This window comes from Erythrolamprus reginae, chromosome 3 (assembly GCF_031021105.1).
Source record: "Erythrolamprus reginae isolate rEryReg1 chromosome 3, rEryReg1.hap1, whole genome shotgun sequence".
Taxonomy (NCBI): Eukaryota; Metazoa; Chordata; class Lepidosauria; order Squamata; family Dipsadidae; genus Erythrolamprus; species Erythrolamprus reginae.
Window position 1 is genome coordinate 43087287 of NC_091952.1, and position 23817 is coordinate 43111103.

General features: G+C 39.4%; 2 protein-coding genes across 3 annotated transcripts in view; one reads left to right on the forward strand and one right to left on the reverse strand.

Moving 5' to 3' along the window:
* Positions 1 to 4364, reverse strand: part of LMOD1 (leiomodin 1) — a 49910-nt gene extending 45546 nt beyond the window's left edge. The window contains exon 1 of the mRNA XM_070745001.1: positions 3940 to 4364. Coding sequence (XP_070601102.1) covers positions 3940 to 4200 — 261 coding nt within the window. The 5' untranslated portion in view covers positions 4201 to 4364. The remainder of the gene's footprint in view (positions 1 to 3939) is intronic.
* An 8052-nt stretch (positions 4365 to 12416) lies between these two features.
* TIMM17A (translocase of inner mitochondrial membrane 17A) lies at positions 12417 to 22331 on the forward strand. 2 transcript variants are annotated; one of them, XM_070748843.1, is made up of 6 exons: positions 12417 to 12574; positions 15287 to 15386; positions 16879 to 16942; positions 17939 to 18067; positions 19174 to 19284; positions 20478 to 22331. In XM_070748843.1, exons 1-6 carry the CDS (start codon positions 12549 to 12551, stop codon positions 20546 to 20548), a joined length of 501 nt encoding a protein of 166 aa, XP_070604944.1. In that variant the 5' UTR covers positions 12417 to 12548; the 3' UTR covers positions 20549 to 22331. The 2 variants fall into 2 exon arrangements, with proteins under 2 accessions (XP_070604944.1, XP_070604945.1); XM_070748844.1 differs by lacking the exon at positions 12417 to 12574 and adding an exon at positions 13053 to 13136.
* The last annotated feature ends 1486 nt before the right edge of the window (positions 22332 to 23817 follow it).

The window sequence follows — 23817 nt, forward strand, 5'->3', positions numbered from 1 at the left end:
TGGTTAAAAAAGGACAGTTTAAAACCCTTATTATAAAAACAGTCATGCATCCCAGACAAACCATACATAAAATGAAACGGCCTGGGGGAATCAATTCCCCCATACCTGACGACAGAGGTGGGTTTTTAGGAGTTTGCAAAAGGCAAGGAGGGTGGGGGCAGTTCTGATCTCCAGAGGGAGTTGGTTCCAAGGGGTCGGGGCCACCACAGAGAAGACTCTTCCCCTGGGCCCCACCAGACAACATTGTTTCGTCAACGGGACCCAGAGAAGGCCAACTCTGGGACCTCACCGGTCGCTGGGATTCATGCAGCAGAAGGGGGTCCCGGAGATATTCTGGTCCAATGCCATTAAGGGCTTTATAGGTCATAACCAACACTTTGAATTGTGACCAGAAACTGATCGGCAACCAATGCAGACTGCGGAGTGTTGGTGTGACATGGGCATACATGGGGAAGCCCATGATTGCTCTCGCAGCTGCATTCTGCACGATCTGAAGTTTCCTACCGATACGGTCGACACCATCGCATCAGTAGCAAAAATTGAGCTGCGCACGCAGATCCACAACCCTGGTGTGCATGCGCAGATGTCTGAGTGAGATTTTGCTTCTAGGCATGCGTGGATGTAAAAATGTAAAAAAAATCATCGAAATCTCATGCGCGTGCATGTCCCCCCATGAGATTTTGCTTCCTGCGCATGCGTAGAAGCAAAATCTCACTCAGACATGCACACACGCACATGCTGGAGACATGGAGATGTGCATGCAGCGCATCAAGGTGGGAGCAGCAACCCCCACCTGCTTGTGTACCTAATCCACCATGTGAAGCCTCTAGTCTGCTTCATAGGCTTATGGACAGAGCCAGCCTTGCTTGTTGCAAGTTAAAGTTCTTTTCTTCTTGCAGGGATCTTGCAGGGTTTTAAATATGATAGGGTTTTTATATGCTTCTTTTTAATATTAGATTTGTTTCACTATAATATTGTTTTTTATTATTGTTGTGAGCCTCCCCGAGTCTTCGGAGAGGGGCGGCATACAAATCTAATAAATTATTATTATTATTATTATTATTATTATTATTATTATTATTATTATTATGTCGATACAACACAGCAAACGAGATCACTATGCTGGATTTCATCACCAGTCGAGTGCTTCCCAAGCACCTAGGACTGGGTGATGTAGCGGCGAATTATGTTTGCCGATCCCAGTAAAGCGGCCTTTTGCAATTGACAGGTGGAGATTTTGTCAATTCCGATGGTTTTCAAATGTCCGCTGAGATCCTTTGGCACTGCGCCCAGTGTGCCAAGTACCACTGGGACCACTTTCACTGGCTTATGCCAGAGTTGTTGCAGCTCGATTTTATATTATTATTATTATTATTATTATTATTATTATTATTATTATTTTATTTATTAGATTTATTAGATTTGTATGCCGCCCCTTTCCGTGGACTTGGGGCGGCTCACAACACAATAAAACAATTCATAACAAATCTAATAATATTTATTATTTATTATTACAGTATTAGTATTATTAGTGTTGGATAGATTCAGCTCCTCCCCATCCACATTTCTATTTAGCGCTGGGCAAGCAAATGTGGTTGCTGCTGGCAAGGCAAAGTCCACTGGTCTAGCCTCATCTCTCAAGGAACATAACATACAGCCTGGGTTCGCATAAAAAGCTTAGTCAAATATATATGGTTAATAAGCTACTGTATTAGTGAATGTTTTGAAAGAATTTAGTCAACTATGATTTATATATGACGGTTATCTGGAAAGTAAGGTTACAAGGCGCGTAGCTTTCGTGTGCTGTGAGAGCTCACTGCTTTTATATATAGATATAATATATTTTATTGGTTTTGCAGATGAGTTTACATAAAACAAACATAAAACAGTGCACAGTGCATGTGCCCATCACCCGACTGACAATAACCATCACCACCACCACCAATTGCAGGGGGTTCAAATATTTACTAGTTTATATAGCCTTGTAACCTTACTTTCCAGATAACCCTCATAATTATCATAGGTAAACAAAATAGGGTTTGGCACATTTATAAACATAGCGTAGAGATTACCACCCATCCTTCCTTATCAGGTAGCATGACATATAGACTGGACTTGAATAAAACACTATTCTAAAATTGATTTGTCAAATGATATGAACCATATAACAGCTTATTTTCAGATGGCCTGCAAATGTACGCTGTTTAGTAAATCATAATTCTATCATAAATAAACATATTGTAGAATTACATGGATACTTATCTTACTTTTTTCCCCTAGACTTCAGAAGGATTGGAAATGGTATAATCATTCTATCCCATGGTTTTTTAAATAATGGAATTCACATGAAAATCCTAAACCACAAACAATTAAAAAGCATTTTGGGCTTTGCATACTACGTAAATACACCCCTTATAGCAGTGGTGCCCAAGATGCTTACTGAACCTTTTTTTCCTTGGGTGCCAAAAGAGCGTGCAGAAGGGGTGTGTGTACCCCAGAGCACCCAATTTGCACTAAAAGATGTCGAAGGAAAATGCAGGGCGTCCTGCATAAGCCATGCCCACAGTGTGGTAGTTAAAATTTTGATAGCTCTTCACTGAGCGTGCACGTCTGCTATTGCACACATGTGAGTGCCCACACCCATAATTCAATGACTGGGGAGGGCGAAAACAGCTTCCCCCACCTCCCAGAGGCGCTCTGGAGGCCAGAAAAGGCCAGTTTCCCAACTTCTAGTGGGCCCAGTAGGTTTGTGTTTCACCCTCCCCAGACTCCAAAGACTTCCCTGGAGCCGGGGGAGGGTTAAAAACACCCTCCCCCTGGAGGCTCTCTGGAAGCCAAAAACACCCTCCCAGAGCCTTTGTGTGAGCCAAATTTCAGCTGGCTGGCACACACATGAATGTTGCAGCTGAGCTAGGGCAATGGCTCACGTGCCAGCAGATATGGCTCCGCGTGCTACCTGTGCTATAGGTTCACCATCATGGCCTTATAGCGTTTTGGTGTAAGCTGCTATAAAAGGCAGAGAGGGTAAAATAGTGGTTGGATTTGTTTGATAATAACTTATTAAATGTCAGAATAGACATTTAGCATTCCCAACATGTTAAACTGTGAACCATGTCTTTACAAATCCTGATCATTGGAATTAAGTCTTTCACCAATCTGTACTCTATTTTGTTTGGTTCTCACCTAGTATGTCATATGAACCTACCGGTAGTTTTGTGGTTTCCAAACCATCCTTTAAGGCTTAACATTGCGTACAAGACTACTCAAGCATGTTCAACAATTTATCATTAAAGCAAATTATAACTTTCACAAATCCAGCCAATGTGGGATGACCTTTTCCATCTTATCTCTTCCAGTAACTAAGCTTTCAGATATTATCGGCAAAGCCACAGAAGCATTAAGATTGGATTCCCAATATTGTAAAGCTGGAACCAGAAACAGCTTTGGGGTTTCAACTCAAGCTAAGAAACTATTTTCTACCTGAAACAACGATCTCCAAGAAACTAAAAAACTGCTGTGTGACAGCATTTACTCATGTTAATAATGTTGTATCATTTTGACTTTACACAGTAAATTAACTTAACCATTATGATTGACTCAATAAACATGATTTAGTAAGTAATGTAAACCCATTCACCGTGTTATTCTGCAAAAGCTTTAGGAAATTATGTGTGACAATGAAAAGCAATAAATGTATATCTTAATGCAGCTTAATAAATGTGATTACACTGATCAAGTTTGTGAAAAAAGGATGTGAGTTGCATCTTACTATGAAAAAGCAATGTTTTCCTTTTGACTTTCTGATTGGGTTTAGACATTGCAACGTCTCTAAAATCTGGTGTTTTAACTTAGCAAACGATTTAATTCTATCTATAGTTTACAGCTAGCATTACTCCACCTCCCCTTATACCAATGCACCTTTTCCCAAAAGCAACTTACATCTGTTGACTTGTCCTTTGGAATAAATTTCTTGGTCTCCTTTTCACGATGGCTGAGTGTTTCCTCTCGATTGCACTTGCCACTCAATTGCTTGTCAGTTTTATCTCTCTGCTCGAGGCCTACCGGAATGCTCCCATCTGTATCCGATGAATCCAGTTCTTTTTCTAGCTCCTCCATCTCTTCTGGAGACAAAGTGGATAACAAGTTGTCAATATCTGGATCTTCACTGACTTGCCGTCGGTATTTTGCTACTTTAGACATCTTGGCAGGTTTGCAAGGGTACACTCTGTATATGTGGATCTATATGTATTTGTGTATATATTAAAAAGCAAGCTTAAAAAACAACCACAGTTCGGATTTCTGCAAAAACCAGGTTCTTTTTTTCTGGTACTGTAGAGGTGTTGAAATGTTATATGGAAGAAACCAAACCCCCTTTACAGCTTGACTTATAATGACTATGCAGATGTAGAGAAACTGGCCAATGAAAAATGACAACAGTTCAGTCCAGCAGAGAAAAGCCAATCGTATAAGGCAGGAGGTGGAGCTGATATCCATCAGAGGGGTTTGAAACTTGAGGACATTCCAGGGAATCTTGAAGTGCTGCATGACCAAATTTAGTCTTGAACTTTTAGGTTTTTAAAGGCAAGGAAAGAGAAACTTGCACATTTTCTAAAAAGAAAAGCAAAACAAAATTCCCTAAGCTGCTGGCTCGCTGCATGGATGCAGAAATGAAAACAAAATCTTTAAGTGTGTATATCAGCTGCTCACACATCTACAAACAAATGCATCCCCTTGTAGTCTTATTTCATTTCTCTCAATAATAAGTAAAATCAGAACATGTCTGAAGCTTTTCTTAATTTAAAAAGAGATTAAGTTTGTTGAAAGCAGCATATTTTTTAACACTGAAAATACAGTAGTCTACAATTTGATATTTCTTTTGAATCTTACACAAAATGAATGATATAAAATTATAGTTATTATCATGGTACAGCACACTGCCAGTGCATAGGTAATTAAACAAGTCCCAAATTCTTATCAGCATGCAGTTGAAAGCTAGATAGAAATCCCATCAGATTTTCCTTTGAATACATTTGCACAGAGTTGGATTGCCTACCTACAACTGCTAGTAAGTGGAGAACTGAGTATAATAGGATGTATCCTCCATTCTAATCTGGAAGATTTTCAGTAAAACAATTTAGATCTTTCAGTCCATCTCTGAAGATATTACATTGCTAGCAAAATAAAAGAACGGTAGGGATGTTAGTTTTTGAGTAGTTCTTGAACTATTAGTGCAAAAGTTTTTATTCCTTAGCTTTTATTTCAAAAACTCACTAAATGCCACAGTAACATTATTGCAAATTGTCAGGTTTTAGATCAGTGTTTCCCAACCTTGGCAACTTGAAGATATCTGGAGTTCAGCTCCCAGAATTCCCCAGCCAGCATTTGCTGGCTGGGGAATTCTGGGAGTTGAACTCCAAATATCTTCAAGTTGCCAAGGTTGGGAAACACTGTTTTAGATTAATTTAAATTTATTTTCATAAAATGATGTTCATGGGTGTCAAACTCAATTTCATTGAGGGCCGCATCAGGATTGTTTGACCTCTTCATATCGGGGGCACCTGTGGTGGCTAAGTGCTCAGACAGGACTTCCGTCAGACCCTCTCTCACTTTCATTATAATCTCCTTCCTTCCTTTTCTTTTCTTCTTTCCTTCCCTCTTCATTCTTTCTTCTTCCTTCCCCTCTTTCCTTATTTTTCTTTCCCTGCTCTCTTTCCATTTTTCCTTCTGTTTCTTTGGGTTTTTTCCTCTTTCCCTTTCTCCTTTCTGGTTCCTTCTTGCATTCTCAAATGCAAAAGGGGAAACTTTTTTCCTTTTGTTTTTAGTTTGTTTTTCTAGCCCCGAGCTCCATTCTAGCTGTGAGAAGGCTGTAGGGGGCCCTCTTGGCCGAAAACTGAGCCCGGGGTATTTCCAGGGCAGCCCTGTGGGCCAGATCTCAGCACCACGGGGACTGGTCCTTGAGTTTGATACCCCTGCTCTAAGGTATTGAACAACTATTTCATTTATGAGCATTCCAGGTTGGGGAATTCTGAGCCAAATACTGTATTTCATATCTTTTATTATGCAAATAATATAGAAGGTCCATACCTCGTACTGCTTTTTCTATGACTCACCTCCATCTTCTTTCACCTGCTTTGTAACAAGTATTCATGTTGGAAGGTCATATATACAAATGATGCTGAAAAATTAATGTTTGCTTCATTGTTTGACATTTGCATTATGTATTATCCAGGTTTCTGTTTTCAGATCTGTTCAACTTCAAAATGAGCTAGCCAATAGCATGGTGGAGAGTATCACCTTGGGGATGGTTGGTTGCATCATGATTTATTACAGTGTGTCTTAATGATATTTGAAAGAAATAATAGACATGTCAAAATAGAAAAATGTAATTCCCAGTATGCTACGGCACTTATATACAGTAATCGAAACTGGATTATCTCATTAAGAAACATGATTGAATGAACATATCAAATTAGTTATCATTGTGTTAATGCATATGTAATACTATTTAAAAATGTGTTTTCAAAGTGCACATTACCAGGCCCTGTGAATTTTATTGCAATCTAATAATTGCCAAAGCAGTCAAAATGCATTCTTTTTTTTACCTAGGTCAGTGATGGTGAACCTTGGGTGCCAAGTGTGTGAGCACACACTGTTGCATGTACCCACACCAATATGCAATGCTCCTCCCACACGTCCTGCACATGCATGTGTGACCCACCACACTTGCACAGGTTTTTCTCTCAGACCTTTGCTAAACATACTTTTTACAAACAATGCACTCCATCTGCTGGCAGACACTATTATTGCATGACATGTAAAATGTTAAATGATGTAAATACTGTATACTGTAGTGCAATACTTCAACTTTGTGTTTCTGTAAATCAGGAGTCCTCAAACTGGCAACTTTAAGACTTGTGGACTTCAACTCCAAGAATTCTAGGAGTTGAAGTCCACAAGTCTTAAAGTTGCCAAATCTGAAGACCTCTGCTGTAAAGAATAGAATAGAACAGAACAGAAACGAAACAGAAACATAGAAGATTGATGGCAGAAAAAGACCTCATGGTCCATCTAGTCTACCTTTATACTATTTCCTGTATTTTATCTTAGGATGGATATATGTTTATCCCAGGCATGTTTAAATTCAGTTACTGTCTGCTGGAAGTTTGTTCCAAGCATCTACTACTCTTAGAATGGAATGGAATGGAATGGAATAGAATAGAATTCTTTATTGGCCAAGTGTGATTGGACACACAAGGAATTTGCCTTTGGTGCATATGCTCTCAGTGTACATAAAAGAAAATATACATTTGTCAAGAATCATGAGGTACAACACTTAATGATTGTCACAGGGTCAAATAAGCAATTAAGAAACAATGAATAAAATCTTAATGATACAAACAACAAGTTAAGTCATACAGTGATAAGTGGGAGGAGATGGGTGATAGGAATAATAAGAAAAAATAGTAGTAAAAGTAGAGCAGACTCAGTAAATAGAAATAAAAGTCTCACTGGGCTTCAGTCCTCTACTTTTGTTGAACTAGATAGATGTTTGAGGTGTGATGTTGTTACTTTGCTTTTAGTTTCAGTATTTGGGGCTCCTTCAACAGAATGCCAAGAAGTTTGTATTTTTGTATAAAAGATACAGTTTGTATCTTTTCCTGACAAAAACATCAAGAGTCCTGTAGCAATATTTCCAAGTATGTATCTTTTTTTTAATTAAAAGGAATAATTCTTGAGCTGCAGTTCCTTACATCAGGTGCTTGAAGTAGCTTGACTGATGTAGGATTTAAATTGGAGTGAGGGAAAAATTGTTAACTAATAAGATAGATGCAATCCATCTCACATATAGCCTGAATAATCTACTGCAGACTGACGTACAACAGTTCATTTAGTGATCGAAGTTACAACAGCACTGAAAAAAGTGAGTTATGACCAATTTTCACATTTAGGATGGATGCTTCACAACTGATTCTCATTCATTCATTCATTCATTCATTCATTCATTCATTCATTCATTCATTCATTCATTCATTCATTGGATTTCTAGGGCACCCTTCCCCAACGGGCTCAGGGCAGCTTACACAATAAAGTCAATAGAAAATACAAAAAATAAGAAATCCAATATAAAACCAATTCAAAGACCCCAACAATTAAAAAACATTTAACTAAAAACAAATCATAATCATTTACTCATACCATCAGCCAGAGCAAAAAGACAATACTCAACAGCCCCAAGCCTGCAGGCAAAGATGTGTTTTTAGAGTCTTATGAAAGGCCAGGAGGGTGAGGACGATGTGAATCTCTGGGGAGATTTGATTCCAAAGGGCCGGGGCTGCCACAGAGAAGGCCCTTCCCCTGGGCTCTGTTAGATAACATTGCTTGGATGACAAGACCTGGAGACGGCCAACTCTGTGGGCTCTAACCGGCCACTGGGACACATGAGGCATTTATAATGGTTGCAGTGTCCTGAGATCATGTGATCCCCTTTTGCGACCTTCTGACAAGCAAAGCCAATGGGGAAACCAGGTTCACTTGACAACCATGTTACTAATTTAACTGCAGTGACTCATTTAACAACTGTGGCAAGAAAGATTGTAAAATGGGGCAAAATTCACTTAACAAACGTCTCGCTTAGCAAAAGAAATTTTGGGCTCAATTGTGGTTGTAGGTTGAAGACTACCAGTACTTTCCCTTCCCTTCCTCCTTATGTCACTCCCATCTAAATCTTAAAGATATTTGTTAATAAGAGGTACTACCAGAAGAGATGCTAAAGTTTTTTTGCTACCATGTAGTAACTTGGCTCTCCTACAATGTATAGTCTTGATTCATTGGATATGCATCATCAATCCCCAAAGCCTTTGTGACAGCTGTAGAAAAATCTGCACGCATGTCCATGCTCAGGAATGTCCTTTCCCTGGTTCTCTATGGTTCAGTCCTTATTTTGGCATGCAAAGGGCAGTCCTATTCAATCATAAAAGATCCAATTACCGGATGCTAGAATCTCTCTCCAACACGGATACCACTCTTCAAATGTCATTACTGTACTGTACATTTCTCGTCTCTTGCTTCCTAGATGAAGTTTCATTGAGGGCTTTTCAGTATTCCTGTGATGGGATAAAAAGGCTCTCTCATCAAAGAAAACATGTCTATACAGTATTTGAATTATTTATTATTATTATTATTATTATTATTATTATTATTATTATTATTATTATTTATTAGACTTGCATGCCGCCCGTCTCCGGAGACCCAGGGCGGCTCACAAAATACAGTACAAAACAATATGTATACAAATCTAATAGTTAAAACTATAAACTAAAATTCCATTATCTTAAAAAGCAATTAATTTACTCAATCACAATTTACTCAATAGTCTTGGGCTGGTCCGATTCACACGTGCAAATAGACAGGAATCAGAGCAGGGGCGGCTTGCCATTACTGCTGTTACTGGTGCGTTCTGCGCGCAGCTTCATTTCTCTTGCGCACTCACGCTATGCGTGCGGGGCCAAGAGTGTTTTTGCTTCTGTACAGGAAGCAAAAACAGGCTGAAATTTCATTTCACTCTGTGTGCATGCACAATAGCAAAATCTTGCAATGTGACACATGCACACACAAGATTTCAGCTGTTTCTTTGGTTCCGTGCATGCGCAGAACCAAAGAATTACCAAAATCTTGTATGCGCACGTCATATTGCAAGATTTTGCTACTGTGCATGCGCACGAAGCAAAAATACAAAAAAATGAAGAAAAAAGATTGTGGCGCCCATAGGACTGGCACTGTAGCAGCCGCATGCAAATTGTACAATCTGGCAGCCGCTGCACTGTCCCCTACCGTACCTGTAGCAACCCAGTACTGGATTAGGGGCAGCAGAGTATGCCAAGGGGCAGAAAGAGGCAGGAGGAAGAATTTGCAGCTTTATAATTTTTCTGTAAGCTCTTTAGACCCTGCACTGTACTGTTGTAGTGCAGATATACCAGTGTTCCTTTAGTGCAGTGCTTCTCAAATAGTGGGATGGGGCCCCCATGGGGGGGGGCATTGAACAATGTCAAGGGGGGCACGTGACCCCAGGGAACATGCGCGGTCCCTCTTGATTGATTCCCCCAGACATGAAGTGTTTTTCCAGTTGCACACTGCTCCGAGCTTGGAAGAGAAGCTGGCCAGGTGGGGCAGGGCAGCTGTATGTGTTCTTGTTCTCGGCGGGCACCGTGGTAGCCATGAACTCCACTTAGTTCAGTGTGACTTACTCCCAGGTAAGTGGGTGGAGCAGACTTCCCCAGCCAATCATTTATTATTATTATTATTATTATTATTATTATTATTATTATTATTATTATTTAATAGATTTGTATGCTGCCTCTCTCCGTAGACTCGGGGCGGCTTATAGCTTATAAGTAAAATAATAAATATTAACACTAAAATTCCATTGGGGCCCAGATCGGAGTTTGGGGGGGCACAAAATGCTTATTTCTTCCCGGGGGGGGGGGCTTAACAGAAAATAACTGAGAAGCACTGCTTTAGTGCAACATATTTATCTGTGTGCTGAAGTTTATGTAGTCATTGTGTCCATCTCTTTGTGACTGAAAGGACCGAAGTAGCCAGACTCCCCAAATTTTCCATTGTTTCCCAGAGTTTGGCCAATTATTCATATGGTACATAAGTTCAATCACACATGTGCTTTTATACAATGGATTTTAACGAAGCACAATAATCTTATTTTCTTTTCTCTTTTTTAGCAGCAAACTAAGCGGCCTGGGGCCATGGGTCAAATGAGGCATCATCTAGATTCGGCCACCAATATAATTATCTTAAATTATCTTTTTAAAATGTTCTTTTAGATGTTCTCTTTGTTGTAAGGCGCCCATGGTCCTTAGGGAGTTGGGCAGCATATAAATTTAAACTAATAAATAAAATAAATAAACTTTAGGCCATTCAAATACAGTACTGTGCAGAGTACTGTATTTTATTTATTTATTAGTTTAATTTATATGCCTCCCAACTCCCTAATGATTCCCTAAGGACTCTGGGCGGCTTACAACAAAGAGAACATCTAAAAGAACAATGTAAAAAGACAATTAAAAACACATATTAAAACCATATTAAAACCTCTTGTGGCCAGATCTAGATGATGCCTCATTTGAAAGAATTTAACTCTTTCACATATGAGCCACAGTTAGGAAATGTGAGATATCATTTAAGTTCCCGATAAAACCAGTCAACTTTGACTTTTTTGTCACTTTGTTTTATCCTCAGCATGTCCGCTGTCAAAATTTAAAGTATTCATCAAATCAAGTATACTGTATCGATCAGCACAGTTCCTTTAGATTAGAATAGATTACTAGAGTTGGAAAGGACCTTGTAGGTCATCTAGTCCAGTGTTTCCCAACCTTGGCAACTTGAAGATATCTGGACTTCAACTCCCAGAATTCCCCAGCCAGCATTTGCTGGCTGGGGAATTCTGGGAGTTGAAGTCCAAATACTGTATCTTCAAGTTGCCACGGTTGGGAAACACTGATCTAGTGCACAGGTCATGAACCTGTGGTCCGGGGACTATTGGTGGTTCGTGAGAAAATGTTGGTGGTCTGTGGAGAAATATTGGCCCCTGGGCCAGATATGGCTGGGAATAATTAATCCAGTCCAGGAAAAAAAGAGGCGAGGCGAGGAAAGGAGGGAGGGGAGGGGACTGCAGCTACAGCTCTGGAATATGGGACTGAATTTCCCAGCCACCAGCAAGCCACCGTCAAATAAGCTTCAATTATTTTGTAATAATTACACTACCTTTAATAATTTGGTTACAATTAAACCACCTTTATTATGATTAAATAAGCATTTATAATTTTATTAATCTAATTAATGTATATATTAATCTAATTTATATGACGCCCAACTCAAGGACTTTTGTGTGCTTTTTTGTTATGTTAAACAAATGCATTTCATATTAATAAAGTGGAAGTTCTCCAATCATTATTTTACAAATGTACAGTATTTATCTTTAAAAAAAACACATCAGTGGTCTGCGGCACTTAAACTTATGAATTTGGTGGTCCGCGGGATTTAAAAGTATGACCTTGGTGGTCCCTGCGGTCCAAAAGGTTGGGGACCCTGATCTAGTCACCCCGCTGTTTATTTAACAGTGAGTTATTAATTTTGCTTTCTTACGGTGGCCCGATGCTAGAAAACTTCACTTTTGGGGAATGCCTCAGCGTTCCCCTCAGGCGCCAATTAATTAATTAATTGGATTTATATGCCGCCTCTGGGCGACTGAGAGATCCCACAACACTAATTTATAGCACAGAGACCTCAGAAACCTAATTTCCCTCCAGAATTCCCCTTCGCTCCGCCGTCCCCGACGCAATCGGAAGGCAACAACACGTGGGCGTCGCTCAGCTCCGGAACCGGGGCCTCGTTATAGTTGAGCCGGCCCCTTTCAAGGACCCGCAGCCAATGGCCGCGCTCAGCGTCGCCGGGCCCCGAAAGCCGCCTTGATTCACAAGCCGGCAAACGCCTGACTGTCCTGCACGTCACGGCGCCGTGAGGAAACAGGGTCGAAGATGGAGGAATACGCGCGCGAGCCTTGGTAAGCAATGGCCGGGGCCGATGCCTCTCCCCGCCCGGTTTTTTTTTCTTTCTTTCTCCCGAGCGGCAGCCGGCTCCGTCCTTAAGGGGGCCGCGTCTTTAATTGGGACCCGCGCCGTTGTCCTTTCTCCTGCCGGTCACCTTGGGGATACGCGGATTGGGCGAATCAGCTGTTCGTTCCTGGTAGGAGGGCGAGGACTCTGGGGATCCTCGGGGCGGGACGGCCTCCTTTCAGAGTGGATCGGCGAGGGATCCATCATCCCAAAGAGATCCCGCAGCTTCTTTTTACGGGTGGCCGGAGCCCGGCGGCCTTTGGACCGAGAAGCGACTTCTATAGCCGAGAGAAGGCGGCACGTGGAATGAAATGGCTGCGCGCGCGGCTTATGGTTCAGCGGGCTCTGGTTTAGCAAACGGGTCGTCTGTAAAATGTCGGTCCCGAGTTCTACGCCATCCTCTGCGGGAGGCAGGAGGAGAGTCTGCGGTCTTGGGGTGCTGCGGGATTCCTGGAGGAATCCCCAGTAGCAACCCGATCAGTGCCAGCACTGTTGATCAGTTCCCAGCAGGTAACCAAGGGGTCTTGTAAACGGTAACTCAGCACCGTGTGTATAGTAAGCAGGGGTCTCTTTAAGACTTGTGAACTTCAACTCCCAGAATTCATCAGCCAGCAAAGCTAGCTGAGGAATTCTGGGAGATGTAGTCCCTTTAAGTTGCCATGGTTGGAGACCCTTGCAATAGAGCAGTGTTTTTCAACCAGTGTGCCACGGCACACTAGTGTGCCGTGAGACATGGTCAGGTGTGCCGCGAAGCTCAGAGAAAGAAAACAAGAGAGAGAGAAAGAGAAAACAAGAGAGAGAGAAAGAAAGAAAGAGGGAGAGAGAGAGAAAGAGGGAGAGAGAGAAAGAAAGCAAGAGAGAGAAAAAGAAAACAAGACAGAGAAAGAGAACAAGAGAGAGAAAGAAAGAGAGAGAGAGAGGGATGGATGGTGGGAGAGATAAAGACATAGAGTGAGGGAGGGAGGGAGAAAGCAAAAAAGAGAGGAAGGAAGAGAGAAAGAAAGAAAGAGGGATGGAGAGAGAAAAAAAAGAAGGGAGGGAGAGAGAAATAGAGCGAAAGGAAGGAAGAGAGAGAAAAAAATTTTGTCCAAACTTTTTTTAGCTGCCCACCCCCCTCAATGTGCCCCAGGGTTTTGTAAATGTAAAAAATGTGCCATGGCTGAAAAAAGGTTGAAAATCACTGCAATAGAGGGTATCCCCATCTCTGCTGTTAATGATTACACACTAGTGCCAGAACTCTTTGTGACGGATTAAAATTAAATATTGCCAGAATATTTAATTGGAGAAATATGCTTTCTTATCATACATCATACATGAGGTGGAGCAGTGCAGTACAGTACTGCAGGCCACTAAAGCTGGCTGCTAGATCTGCAGGTCAGTGGTTCAAATCTCATCAAGGTTGACACAGCCTTTCATCCTTCTGAGGTGGGTAAAATGAGGACCCGGATTGTGGAGGCAATAGGCTGGCTCTGTTAAAAAGTGCTATTGCTAACATGTTGTAAGCCGCCCTGAGTCTAAGGAGAAGGGCGGCATAAAAATCGAATGAATGAATTAACAAACAAACAAACAAACAAACAAACAAACAAACAAACTCATAAACCAAAAATATCAATGGGCCTTTATTAGCATAGCATAGCATTTAGACATATACCACATCACAATGCGTTACAGCTCTCTCTAAGTGGTTTTACAGAGTCTGCATATATTACCCCCAACAATCTGGATCCTTGTTTTACCCACCTCGGAAGGATGAAAGGCTGAGTCAACTTTGAGCCTCTGCCAAACTGCTGGCAGCTGGTGATCAGCAGAAGGAGCCTGCAGTACTGCACTCTAACCACTGCGCCACTGTGGCTCTATTAAGGCATGTTGCAATGCTCTCCCCTCAGCATTGTTACAGTGCAGATATCACAGTGTTCATTTAGCATGCATCATTTTTGTGTAGTGGTGGTTGTGCAGTCGCTAAGTACTTTCCAGTTTTTTGTGACTCCATGGACCGTAGCACTCCAGGCTCCTCTATTCTCCATTGTCTCGCAGAGCTTGCCCAAATATTTGGGTGGTACAGAAGTTAAACCAATCCCATATGTCTTCTAATACTGTAGAATAGATGTTATTTGATAAAGCACAATAATCTTATTTTATTTTTTACCAGCAATCCTAGGCCTTTCAGATCATTTCTGTGTTGATTTCTTTCTTCTGACAAGATCTTTTATGCAACATAGCCCTGTTTTCTCCAAAATAAGACATCCCCTGTTAATAAGCCCAATTGGGCTTTTGAGTGCATGGCAGTAAAGCCAAGCACTTATTTCATGGTTCAAAAATATAAGACAGGGCCTTATTTTCTGCAAAACACAGGTATAATGTTGCAAAGTTTTGTTACTTAGACTAGTGTTTCCCAACCTTGGCCAATTCTGGGAGTTGAAGTCCAGATATCTTCAAGTAGCCAAGGTTGGGAAACACTGACTTAGACTTTAGTAGAAGGTTCATAATGAAAAATAACCTTGAAACATATACTGCATTTGTCTTTTGGGTTTTGTTTTGATTTTTGGGAGAGTTGCATTTGTTATGGCCATAATACATTGAAGCTGAAGTATCTGAGGAGTTGTTTGCTGTGATCAAGTTACAAGATTTATAAATATCTATTTATATATATATACATTTAGCCCCTGGAGAATAGTGGATGATTGTGGTGGTGCTTTCACAATGGGAGCCATCGGTGGAGGCATCTTTCAAGCCATCAAAGGATTCAGAAATTCCCCAGTGGTAAGTTAAAATAATTTCTAGAGACAATATAGTGAAAATAATTTTTATATATTAAATTTATAAAATTATATATGTCATATTTATTTATATGTACAATGTGAAGCACAGTTTTTTTTAAAAGCCCATTTCTCTGAAATAATAAAATCATATAATTGTGGAAGGATCCACAAGTATCATGTAATCCAACTCTCTGCACTGTGCAGGAAAACTTATTAACGCACACTTCAGCCTCTTCTTAAAAACCTCCAGGGATGAAGAATGTTATTAATTAATTAATTAATTAATTAAACCAGCAAGCACAAATAGCCATTTCTCTACCAGAAACAACTTTGGGCAGAAAACAAGAATCAAAACCACAATATAATTAAAACACAATAACCGATTATTAACCCATAAAACTTCTGTCCATCAATCATGCTAACTTGCAAAGACCTGACTCCTCTCTGCGGTAGTTTCTTTGCCTTTGAGGGAGAGAAGAGCAGGATTATTTCCTTTCCACCCTACTCAAGACCCACCTTTATCGCCAGGCATGGGGGAACTAAGACATCTCCCCCAGGCTTTTATATTTTATGTTTGGTGTGTATGTGCTGTATGGTTTTTTAATTGTTGGGGTTTTATATATCTTTTTTATTAGATTTGTTCTATTCTATTGCCTTTTTATTACTGTTGTGAGCCGCCCCGAGTCTTCGGAGAGGGGTGGCATAGAAATCTAACAAATTATTATTATGTCAGTACAACACAGCAAACGAGATCACTATGCTGGATTTCGTATTTCATCACCAGTCGGGCGCTTTCCAAGCACCTAGGACTGTTGTTGTTGTTGTTGTTGTTGTTATTATTATTATTATTATTATTACTGTTCAGCTTGCAAATGCTGTTCGTGCTGAGAGTGAAATGTTTTTGGAGCCGTGATCTTGTGTGACTTCAGGTACCCATTCTCTCTAAAAGCAGGTGGGTGCCTGGAATTGCCCAAGATCACAGTTCCCAGAACTTTTCACTCTCAGCACGAAAAGCATTTATTTATTTATTTATTTATTACTTGGATTTTTATGCCGCCTCTCTCCGAAGACTGCAAGTCGATGGGATGTGGGAAGCAATTTCAGCATCTTGTTGGCCTGCAAATGTTTTTCACGCTGAGAGTGAAAGGTTCTGGTGGCCGTGATCCCACATGACGTCAGGCACCCATGCTCTGCAAAAGTGGATGGGTGCCTCAAATTGTGCAACATCACAGGTAGCTAAAACAAATTGATAGCCTGTCTAATATATATACTTTACAAGAAGTCAGATATGGGTTAAAAATACAAAGAAAAAAAAGCAATCTTTTTACTTTTAGAAAAACTCTTTACAGCTGTTGCTGCCTGTCTCAGCATGGTGATGACTAGAATTTTTATTTACCATATCAGTCTCAGGCTCATAAATTAAACTCTATAATTTGTAAATTGAATAAAAACTTTTGGTATTACTCTTAATAGTGTATTTTTACCTTTTCCAGGGTGTAAATTACCGGTTGCGGGGTAGTTTGACAGCTATTAAAACCAGAGCACCGCAGTTGGGAGGTAATTATTGTTGTATATTATTATTTCCTTCTCCGGTTTAAAAAGAAAAGTGGTAACATTTCTTGATGGACATGGTCTTTACTTTTCTTCACTATAGTACATAACTGAAGGGGCTACTATGGCAGTGCCATTATCTGCCCTGTGCTTTTGACAACGGAAAGAAGGGAACAAAAGCCTATTTTCTTTTAAATCAGTAAAAGGTAACACTCATTTGTCAATAGTATATTTTTTACTTGAGTATTTCCTTCAAGTGCCCTGTCTACAGTGAGAAAAGCATCCTTGATAGTTATCCATCAAGATTTGAGATTTGAGATGCTTTTTTTGCCTGGCTGGATAGTAGATTTCTTCTTTTCTGTTTAAGCAAGGACATGGTTGTTTAGAAGCATAGATCAATAATTTCAACAAGCATCCTTGCATATATATTTGTGATAAAATATGTCGGTGTTCAATTCCAATGAGAGAACAAAACAGTTATCTTAAAATAGGGTAAAAGAGGGTAAATAGTTGTCATTTAAGATATGAATTGAGAAGTAGCTTGGCCTATATGTCTGAGCCCGGAGTGGTGAGTTCTAAACATATTGTGAATACAAAAGTCACACATGGTTTTTGAGCCGATTATCCTCAGCCTTAGGGGGGAAAGTGGCAAGCAATTTCCAGAAACTACATGTTTTTATCCATATAATCCAGAATTAAGAAGAAAGGGGGAGAAGTATCTTATTTATTAAGTGAACTGTTTTGAGAAATTAAGGAGATGCAGATTTTAATCAAAATGTTTTTACCTTTTTGAATATCCCTAAGGAACTTTGGTTGGCATTAATTATTCTTCCTTTTTGTGTTAAATTCTTGAATATTTGATATGTTTGTTCGTAACCATAGATTTTGTTTCTTTTTGAACATAAAATAAAAATTTATTTAGCTTGTTTTGGTAGGATCTAAATTTTAAAATGATCACTAAAATGTTGGTTACAAATTTTGAATTATTTTTCATTCAAATAGGTAGCTTTGCTATCTGGGGAGGTCTCTTTTCCATGATCGACTGCAGCCTGGTTAAAGCAAGAGGAAAAGAGGATCCCTGGAATTCTATTTCCAGTGGTGCCTTAACGGGGGCCATTTTAGCTTCAAGAAGTAAGGACTATTGTAGAGATACTACCTATGAACATTTTTTAAAACTTTCTGACATGATTAAAATGTATAACGAGCCTTTACCAATGCATATTCTATTATTCTTAATTTTCTACAACATCAATATTTCTTGAAAGGGTGGAGGGAAGTTGTACCTAAAGTTTTGGAGTGATATATATGACATTTGGACTGCAGGTGTATACACCTGCTGTAAAGAATCTACACTTTAATTTTCAATGTGTCTTAACTTTATATTCCCATTTTTGTCAAGGCCTTTGGAAAGAATGACTGATACTCCTTTCTTCCTTTCTAGTCCCTCTGGGTTTATTTTATTGCTGTTTTTATTCTTTTGTCTCATTTTTGTGTTTTGTATTGTTCTTTGTATTTAAATGTTTAACAATTGCAAAGCTGGATGGTTATCAATTGCAATAATAATAATAATAATAATAATAATTACTACTGCTATTACTACTACAACTACTATTATATACTTTATTCATTAAACATAAAACTCAGTCAACTGAACATTCAAAATGCATCACAAATACCATTGACTGCTGCTAATGGTTGATATGGGTTCCTGCTAGCAAATCAACCGATAATTATTATTATTTTTAATACAATTGTATCACAGCAGCCAGTTGTTTCACCAGATTTTGCATTAATTACTAGTTGAGCCCATCCCAGGGGCCTAGGATGTCATAATATATTTTTGAAGTATATGTGCGGAATGAGCAGTACAGCTTTCTGAATTTGACTGATGGTGATTTTGTCAATTTTGAGCTGTTTAAAATGTAATTCCAGTGCTTTTGGGACAGCGCCCAGTGTTCCAATCACCACTGGAATTACCACTGCTGGTTCTGTGCCGTAATCGTTGAATTTCAGTTTTTAAGTCCTGGTATTTTGCAATTTTTTTCTTGTTCCTTTTCATCGACCTTGCTATCTCCTCGTTTTGTGATTTTGATGATAGTCACCTTGTTTTTATCATCATCATCATTATTTATTATTATTTATATGATTGACATTTCCAACATAATATGTAATGTGATATATTATTATAGAAAGATTTTTAAAGATTATTCCAAATCTTTTTTTAATCCTTTCATTAGATGGACCAATCGCCATGGTTGGATCTGCAGCTATGGGAGGAATTCTTCTAGCTTTAATTGAAGGAGCAGGTATCCTGTTAACGAGATTTGCATCTGCTCAGTTTCCAAACGGTAAGACAATTGCTTAGTTTCATATGCTGTAAAATCTGATATTTAATTCTCTTACTGAGAAACAATTGTACTTCTTTTAAAAGTTCCATTAAATATTATTGGAGTTATATTTCACTACCATACTACCATAAATTTGAAAGCATTCAAAATAAAATATTTGTGGATAATTTAAAAATATCTTCAAACTTTTAATACTTTCCACATAACGGGCATCAAAAAGTTGTGTAATAGTGATTTCATAGGATTGTCGATTCTAGTTCTGTTCTGTCGGGCTCTCTGGTAGACTCCTCCCAAAAATTCACAGGTACAAATTTCAGACACACACACGTTTGAAAATTCAAAACAATGTTCTTTACAGTAGTCCCTCGCTATACCGCGCTTCACCTACTGCAGCTTCACTTCATCGCGGGTTTCTGAGGAAGTCGATCGGCAGATTTAAACAGCCCGCTGAACTCGATCGGCAGGTTTTTTAAAAAAAAAAATATCTAAAATTGTAAATACTGTATTTAAATACTGTATCTAAAATAAATACTGTGTGGGAAGGGTTTATAAACACTTAAAACAATGAAAACTTACCAAACAATTACAATATAAATACTTAAATAAGTACTATCAGTCGATAAATTCCCCATCGCGGATTTCACCTATCGCGGCCAGGTCTGGAACGTAACAACAGCGATAGGTGAGGGACTACTGTATAATGAAAATTCACTTAAACCAAGCCCTCTTTTGGTATAGCAAAGAACACTTGTCTCCAAACAAACTGGTAATTTGTACGAGTCCCTTATCAGTTCTGTGATACTTAGCTTGCAGCTGTGAGGCAATTCACAGTCCTTCTTCTTTCACAAAGTGAAACACACTTTGCCCTGGTTTAGTTTCAAAGCGGGGAAAAATCAGCACACAAAAGGTCAAAGTCAGTAAAGCAGTCACGAAACACAAAACAGGCCTGCAGCATGTGGATGTCTCCCCCACATCCACAGTCCTTGGGGCAGGAGCTGGGCCAGAGCTAACCACAACAACTTCTTAACACATGACAACAATTTCTTAACTGTCAGTGCCTTCCCAATTGCACATTGGTATGGAACAGTCATACCCTAAGAACTCCAACTTCCTCCCTTGACCCTAATAGAAACATATTCAAGGCAGCAATATACTGCAAAGCAATAAACAATTGCTGTTGTTTTTTATTACAGGTCCTCAGCTGTCTGAAGAGCCATCTCAGTTCCAAGGCTCTCCCTTTGGAGACTATAGACAGTACCAATGATTTCTTCTATTTCTGTTGAACTTTAATGTTTTACCTTTAAAAGGAGAAGCAAAATGCAGCTTCATTTGAAGACTTTTCATTGGATGTGCACATGTAGATGTTACTGTATTTTTCACAATATTTAAAGGATTATGAATAGAAATTATCACTGTAAAATAAATATGAAATGCCTGCAAACTCTATGGATATTCCTTATCTTAAGGACCAAGCAACATATGGATCTGTGGCCTTTTTCAGTATAATGCAGATTATATCACGGGATATAACAACCATGTAACCTTACAGAATGCACTAGTAGAATATGTGCTGGTAACAGACATCTGCAGTGAGCTTTGTGATGTTTCCTTCCAGATAATCAGAAAGAGGTGCAAAATAAAGAAGAAATATTTAATTTCCTTTAAATTTTCTTGTAATGTTAATATAACTCTCCGTACTGAGAATGAAATATTAGGGGAGATCGCAATAGTTCTTTGCTGAATATTTAAAAGGATATATTATGTTGGCGAAAGATTCAAGGACTATTTTTGGCAAGAAATCTGTTTTTTTTTCCTTGAGCTTTTTTAATCTTTGGAAAATAAGTCTTCTATGTTGTTCATGTAACAGTGGATGAAATGTTTGTGATAAGATGGTGTAACTTGAATATCTAAAATTCCTTATCCTATCTGCGCAACAACACAATTGTCCTTCATGTCACTCTTACCTGAAGCTTGTGTGATTTCAACTTTTGTCTGTTTTGTCTGTTTAAATGAATTTACTATTTTTCCCCAAGTAATTATACAAAGAATATGTTACCTGTTTTAGACTAAACATGAGAATGAAGTATTGCTTTAACAAGACAAAATGCTGTATGAACTTGTTAACTAATTTGGGGGGAAAGAATAGAGTTAGAGATGTGCAGCTTTTCACATACCAAGGGGGAAAAAAGTTAAATTTGTTAAAGTAGCCTTGTCTTCCTATGATTGCATGGCTGTCCTCCATAATGACAGCATGATGTTGAGAAAAGACTTACTAGGTCTGGAGTTGCTACATGCATACCCAAATGCAGACTAAAACAACTTTATTCCAAGTAATCTAAAGCAGGGGTCCCCAACCTCTAGGCTGTTAGGAACTGGGTCACATAAGTGATGTACAAGCAAGCAAAGTTTTGTCTGGACATGTGGGATCTAGGTTGCATGTGAAACCATCCCTTTTCCACCCACCCACTCCCGGTCCATGGAACAATTATCTTCCATGAAACTAGTCCCTGGTGCCAGAAAGGTTGGGGACCGCTGATCTAATGCACTTAACAGCCTTTTATAGATCTTATTTATGTGATACTAGTTGCAAAAAATCCGGCAATACAGAATAGTCTTTTTCTGAAGCTAAAATTAAACTACTGCCCTCTAATGGCACCTGTGTCTTATTGTTACATTTTAAAATGCATCTTCTGTACGAATTCATACATGTATCAACTTTCTGTGCTTTTCGCATTGTCTTGAAGTAGTCAGCTATGGTTGGGCTGTGCACCATTTCAGATAAAGCATTTAATTATATAAAGATAAATTATCTTAATAAAGAAGACAGAGCTTAAATTCATTCTCCATGTGGAAAAATTGCAAGTCTTGAGAGAACCTGTGCTCTAAAGTACTACAGCCCCAGGATTTTTGTCATTTTAAATAAGAATTGAATTTACTGTTTTGCATGGACAATTACATGTCAATAGCACAATGGGATTCAATAATGCCGAAGATTTTTGGATCAACTATCCTAAGAAGTTAACGCTAATAAATTCATAATTATCAAATTATTTGGTTTTTTATATGTGTTCTATCCTTGCAAATTTCTACTTAAATTAGGCCACAGTTGAGATACACGATAGGAGAGATTGAACAACCCTGAAGGTATGGTACAATTTTGATATACTGTAATATGGACAGCTTTTTTTTTTTACCAGCAGTACTTTAATGTAGGTTGTACAGTGGTACCTCGAGATACGAGTTTAATTCGTTCCGGACCTGGGCTCTTAAGTCGAGCAGCTCTTATCTCGAACGACTTTTCCCCATAGGAATTAATGTAAATAATTTTAATTGGTTCCAGCCCTCAAAAAACTCACAAAGTTAGTCTAAATTATGCAGAAAGACATGTTTTTAATGAAGAAATGTACATGTACATATAAATGAATAATGAAGTTTCTTTCACTTAACTTGTAAACTTTCTTAAACTTTTAAATTTACATATGTTCAACTTCTCTGCCACCCAATCCTGTAGGACAGAGGTCCCCAACCCTTTTTGCACCAGGGACCGGCTTTAAGCGATCAAGAGAGGAATGGGTGAATGAATGGACGGAGGGTGGGAAGGAAGGAAGGAAAGAGGGAAGGGACAGGAACAGAGGAAGGAAGCAAGGAAACTTATGAAAGGGGAGAGTAAGAGAGGAATGAGTGAAGGGAGGGAGGGAGGGAAGAAGGTGGGAAGGAGAAAGAAAAGAAGAAATAGAGGAAGGGAAGGTAAAAGAGAGAAAAAGAGCAAGAAAGAAAGAAAGAAAGGGGGAAGGGACAGGAACAGAGGAAGGAAGCAAGGAAACTTATGAAAGGGGAGAGTAAGAGAGGAATGAGTGAAGGGAGGGAGGGAGGGAAGAAGGTGGGAAGGAGAAAGAAAAGAAGAAATAGAGGAAGGGAAGGTAAAAGAGAGAAAGAAAAAGAGCAAGAAAGAAAGCTGCAAGCACCCCCCCGAGCCCCCCAGGCCGGCTGCAACCTTTTAAAACACGCGCGCCGCTTCGCAGCTGTCTCCTGAAGCCGAACGTGGAAGTTAGCGTTTGGCTTCAGGAGACAGCTCCTTGGCGCTTGTATCTCGAATTTGGGCTTGTAAGTAGAACAAAAATATCTCTCCCCTCCCAGCTCTTATCTCGAGTTGCTCTTAAGTAGAGCAGCTCTTATGTCGGGGTTCCACTGTATTAGGATATATTTATGGCTTATGAATGTGCATAGTCCAGCAGTCTGTTTCTAAGAACCGATAGCACCAGTGGTTGGAGGCTCCACCCACCCATCCAGGAAGCTTCTGCGCGGAGGTGTGCGGACAAGCACATGTGAACCAGTAGTGAAGGGTTTTAGAACCCACTACTGAAGTAGTCCTTGTTTAGTGACTACCTTGTACAGTTACCATGGTGATGAGAAAGTAACTTGCCAATCCTCGCTCTAAAAATCTTTGCAGGTCTGAAAAGGAAAGTTAAAGTATGATCATAAGAAAAATTACAGTTTAACTTAGCAACCACTTTGATTAATGTAGTTGCTGGT

What these genes read in the sequence shown, in the direction of transcription:
- TIMM17A (XM_070748843.1), top strand. Translation starts at nt 12,549, where the DNA reads ATGGAGGAATACGCGCGCGAGCCTTG. An exon ending in GGCCATTTTAGCTTCAAGAA is followed by an intron (nt 18,068 to 19,173) that starts GTAAGGACTATT and finishes TCCTTTCATTAG; the next exon opens with ATGGACCAATCGCCATGGTT. An exon ending in ATCTGCTCAGTTTCCAAACG is followed by an intron (nt 19,285 to 20,477) that starts GTAAGACAATTG and finishes TTTTTATTACAG; the next exon opens with GTCCTCAGCTGTCTGAAGAG.